At 73.2% G+C, this 4,999-nt stretch overlaps 1 protein-coding gene across 1 annotated transcript; it reads left to right on the top strand.

Annotated features, from left to right (window-relative positions):
- Positions 1-610: 610 nt before the first annotated feature.
- ZNF703 (zinc finger protein 703) lies at positions 611-3,009 on the top strand. The gene is made up of 2 exons (XM_059831552.1): positions 611-823; positions 1,534-3,009. Exons 1-2 carry the CDS (start codon positions 611-613, stop codon positions 2,911-2,913), a joined length of 1,593 nt encoding a protein of 530 aa, XP_059687535.1. The 3' UTR covers positions 2,914-3,009.
- Positions 3,010-4,999: the final 1,990 nt, after the last annotated feature.

The following is a 4,999-nucleotide window of genomic DNA, read 5'->3' on the forward strand; positions in this document are numbered from 1 at the left end:
TGAGCCGTGCCATGCCGTGCCATGCCAGCTGAGCCGTGCCATGCCGTGCTGTGCCACGCAAGCTGAGCCGTCCCATGCCATGCCATGCCAGCTGAGCTGTGCCATGCCGTGCCATGCCGTGCCATGCCAGCTGAGCTGTGCCATGCCAGTCGAGCCGAGCCGTGCCATGCCGTGCCATGCCAGCTGAGCTGTGCCATGCCACGCCATGCCGTGCCAGCCGCGCCATGCTCTGCCAGCCGAGCCCTGCCGCGCTAATCCGCGCAACGCCGATCCGACCCGATCCGATCCGATCCGCGCCGTGCCGTGCCGTGCCGTGCCGTGCCGTGGGCGGCTCTCCCCCACGCGGCGGCGCGGCGCGGGGCGGTGGCGGCGGCTCGCCCCCCCCACCGGCGGCTCTCCCCGCCCCGGGGGCCCGGCCGGGCGCGGATTGGTGCGCGGCGCCGGCCCCCTCGGAGCGCGGCCGCCATCGGGGCTATTTGACGTGTCGGTGGGGCCGGGGAAGGGTTTCGTCTCGCCGGGGCCGCCGCCGCCGCCGCTCCGCCGCCCGCCCGGCCCGGCCCGGCCCCGCGGAGCCCGGCGCCCCCCCCCCCCCCCCCGCCGCCCGCCCCAAATGAGCGGTGCCCCCGGCGGGCCCCGGCCGAGGACCCCGCCGAGCCGCGGAGCCGCGGGCGCCCCGTCGCCCCGGCCGCCCCCCGCCGACCCGCTGCGCCAGGCCAGCCGGCTGCCCATCCGCGTCCTGAAGATGCTCAGCGCCCACGGCGGCCACCTCCTGCACCCCGAGTACCTCCAGCCGCTCTCCTCCACGCCCGTCAGCCCCATCGAGGTCAGTGCCCGCCGCCCCCGCCCGCTCCCCCGGGGTCCGCCCGGGGCTCCTCCCGGTCCGGCGCTCCCGGCTCATCCCGGCCGGGCTCCTCCCGGTCCGGCGCTCCCGGCTCATCCCGGCCGGGCTCCTCCCGGTCCGGCGCTCCCGGCTCATCCCGGCCGGGCTCCTCCCGGTCCGGCGCTCCCGGCTCATCCCGGCCGGGCTCCTCCCGGTCCGGCGCTCCCGGCTCATCCCGGCCGGGCTCCTCCCGGTCCGGCGCTCCCGGCTCATCCCGGCCGGGCTCCTCCCGGTCCGGCGCTCCCGGCTCATCCCGGCCGGGCTCCTCCCGGTCCGGCGCTCCCGGCTCATCCCGGCCGGGCTCCTCCCGGTCCGGCGCTCCCGGCTCATCCCGGCCGGGCTCCTCCCGGTCCGGCGCTCCCGGCTCATCCCGGCCGGGCTCCTCCCGGTCCGGCGCTCCCGGCTCATCCCGGCCGGGCTCCTCCCGGTCCGGCGCTCCCGGCTCTTCCCTGCCCGGGCTGCCGGCTCCCCCCGAGCCGCTCCTTCCCCCCCCCCCCCCGCCGCAGCCCGGTCCCTCTCCCCGGCCGGGCCCGTCCCCCCCATCCCCCGCGCCCTGGCTCGGCGCCGGGCCCGGCCCCGCTGGACCCGCGGTTTTGGGGGTGGGATGGGGGCGCCGACGGGGTCCCCCCTGACCGGCTCCGCTCCGCCCGCAGCTGGACGCCAAGAAGAGCCCGCTGGCGCTGCTGGCCCAGACCTGCTCGCAGATCGGCAAGCCCGACCCGCCGCCCTCCTCCAAGCTGAACGCCGTGGCCTCCGCCGGGCTGCCCGCCGCCGAGAAGGAGCCCGCCGCCCGCCCCGCCGCCCTGAAGCCGCCGGGCAGCGGGGACGCGCCGCCCGAGGACAAGTCCAGCTTCAAGCCCTACTCGAAGGGCGGCGGGGAGCCGCGCAAGGAGGGCGGCGCGGACAAGGCCGGCTTTCGGGTGCCCAGCGCCGCTTGCCCGCCGTTCCCCCCGCACGCCGCCGCCTCGCCCGGCGGCTCCCGCGGCGCCTCGCCGCAGCACGCCGACCCCAAGGGCGCCGAGGAGAAGAAGGAGCCCGAGGCGGGCAAGCCCAGCCCCGAGGGGGCGGGCGGGGGGCTGGGGCGCGGGGCGGCGGAGCCCGGGGCGCACGGCGAGCCCCCCTCGGGCCGCAAGTCGGAGCCCCCCGCCCTGCCGCCCGCCGGCCATGTGGCCCCCGTCTCGCCCTACAAGCCGGGCCACTCCGTCTTCCCCCTGCCGCCCTCCAGCATCGGCTACCACGGCTCCATCGTCGGCGCCTACGCCGGCTACCCCTCCCAGTTCGTGCCCGGGCTGGACCCCACCAAGCCGGGCCTGGTGGGCAGCCAGCTGCCGGGGGCGCTGGGGCTGCCGGGCAAGCCGCCCAGCTCCAGCCCGCTCACCGGGGCCTCGCCGCCCTCCTTCATGCAGGGATTATGCCGGGACCCGTACTGCCTGAGCTACCACAGCGCCTCGCACCTGGGCTCCAGCAACTGCTCCAGCTGCGTGCACGACCCCGGCAGCCTGAAGAGCGGATACCCCTTGGTGTACCCCACGCACCCCCTGCACTCGGTGCACACCACGCTCTCCTCCAGCGGCACCCCCAGCCTGCCCGGCCACCCCCTCTACACCTACGGCTTCATGCTGCAGAACGACCCCCTGCCCCACATATGCAACTGGGTGTCTGCCAGCGGACCCTGCGACAAGAGGTTTGCCACCTCGGAGGAGCTGCTCACCCACCTACGGACCCACACGGCCCTGCCGGGGGCGGAAAAACTCTTGGCGGGTTACCCTACCTCCGGGCTGGGCTCCGCAGCCTCCTGCCACCTCCACCTGCCGCCCGCCGCCCCCGGGAGCCCCAACACGTTACCCGCCTCCCTCTCCTTGAGGAGCCCACACACTTTGGGACTAAACAGGTACCATCCCTACGGCAAGAGCCATTTGCCCACAGCCGGCGCCCTGCCGGTGCCCTCCTTGCCGGCCGCCGGACCTTACTACTCTCCATACGCGCTCTACGGCCAAAGACTAACTTCAGCTTCCGCACTGGGATATCAGTAGCTACCGCAGCCCCTTCCCCTGCTCCAGCCTCCTCCTCGCCCCAGCCCCCCGCTCCCTCCTTGGACTGTGTATTTATTTACTGTATGTTAGCTTAAAGCTGGGAATATAAGTGCATTAATACACCAATGAATCAATGGTATGCAAAAAGTCTGTGTCCAAAAAAAAAAAAAGAAAAAAGAAAAAAAAAAAACCCTTTACTTTGCAGGTGTGGGGCTTTTATTTTTGCCTTCTCTTTCTTTTGAATTTTTTTTTTTCCCCTCCCCTTCTTAATTTCCCCCCGAGAAATTCTTGCATGACTCCTGACACGCAAGGAAAAAGAAAAGGCATTTTCCTCCTCCCCCTCCGCGTTTATCCTTCTGGGATTCTGTTCCTCTTCATTTGTAAAAGTTAACAGATGTAATTTTTTTTTTATTTTTCCCTTTTTTTCCCCTTTTTTCTCTTTTTTTTTTTTTTTTTTTTTTTCAATGTGTTGGGGGCCGGGGGCGGCTGCGGCGGGCGGAGGGGCGCAGTCCCGGCCGTGCCGACCCCCGTCCCGCACCGAGGGCTCCGCCCCCGCGAGCGCCGCTCCCCACCCGCGGCCGTGGGAAGCAGGACCGCGCGTGGGCGTGTGCCCCCCCCCCCTCCCCGCGGCGGGGGGCGAAGAGCGGCGGCTCCAGCGGGCAGGACCGGTGCGCAGCGGAGGGCGCCGGAGCAGCGGGCGGGCGGCGAGCGTGGCGGGTGGATGAGCTCCGGCTCGGTAAGTCTTATTTTGTTAATAAATGGCTCTTGGTTATATTCGCCCTGTCGTGTCTTCTCTCCTCCCTCCCCGCGCTGCCCGGACCCCGCCGTCGGGGCTGGGGGGGGGGGCTCCGTGCCGGGGCTCGGGGGGGGGGCTCCGTGCCCGGACCCCGCCGCCGGGGCTCGGGGGACCGCTCGATGTGGGGCGGGGCTCCGTGCCGGAGCCCCCCGACGGGGACTCGGGGGGCAGCTCCGTGCCCGGACCCCGCCGCCGGGGCTCGGTGTGAGGGGGGCTCCGTGCCGGGGCCCCCCGACGGGGACTCGGGGGGCCGCTCGCTGCCGGGGCTCGGTGTGGGGGGGCTCCGTGCCGGGGCCGCGGGCTCCCAGCACCATCTAGTGGCGGCGGCGGCGGCCGGTCCCGGGCCCCCGCGGGGCTGGCGGGCCCCAGCCCGGCCCCGAGCGCGGCCCTGCCGCATCCCCGGGCATCGCCGCCCGCCCCGGGCCGGGTGGCGGCCGCGGCGGGGGGGGTCGTGTAGGCGGCGCGGGGCGCCCGGGGCCTCCTCGGCTCCGTCTCCTCGCGTGCGTGTCTCCCTGGGAGGAGGGCGCCGGCTTTGCTCGCGCGTGGCGGCGGAGGGAAGGTTCGAGAAGGCGGCGGGGCTGAAATCCGTGCCAGGAGCCCCGGTGCCCCCCGCGGCGCGCGGCCGCCCGTCCCCCCCCAGCCCGCCGGAATTCAGGTTTAGGGAGGGAATCGCAGCCCAAGCGGGGTGGCGTTCCCGCTCCCGCGGAGGGGGCGCGGGGGGACTCCTGCCCCCCCCCCCCCCCCCCCCGTTTTTGCTGTCTGTGCCGGTGCGCGCGGGGGGGGGGTCGGTAAACGGCTCTGACGCGGATCGGGCCCCCGGCAGGGAGGGCGACTGCCCCCGCCGCGGGGGGGGCCGGTGCTGCTGCCCCTCTGCCCGCCCCACGGAAGGGCCCTCCCCGGCTTGGACCCCCGCGGCTGCCCCGGCCTCGCAGCGGGACCCCCGGCCGTGCCCCCGCGCCCCGTGGGATCCCGCCCGCGGCCGTCGCCCCACGCCGCTCTCTTTTCCGCTGCCGGGCGCTTTGCTCCTGTTGCGTTTTGGGTGAGTCACGCAATTAATCCCGGTTAATTGCCTTCTCTATATTGCCTTGTGCCCTGCCTTTAAATTCCTTTGTGTCCTTCGAGCTGAAGAATAACGCGCTCACAACAGGGGCTTGTTCGGCCGACGGGATTTTTATTTTCCTGCCCGTTCCTGCGAGCGTGGCCGCAGGCGTGCGGCCGGCCGGGAGAGCCTTGGCTGGGTCTCCTGCTGCCACGGCCGGTCGCCGGGAATGGGAGAGGCTGGTCTCCCCT

Source organism: Gavia stellata, chromosome 31, assembly GCF_030936135.1.
Source record: "Gavia stellata isolate bGavSte3 chromosome 31, bGavSte3.hap2, whole genome shotgun sequence".
In the NCBI taxonomy this organism is placed as follows: Eukaryota; Metazoa; Chordata; class Aves; order Gaviiformes; family Gaviidae; genus Gavia; species Gavia stellata.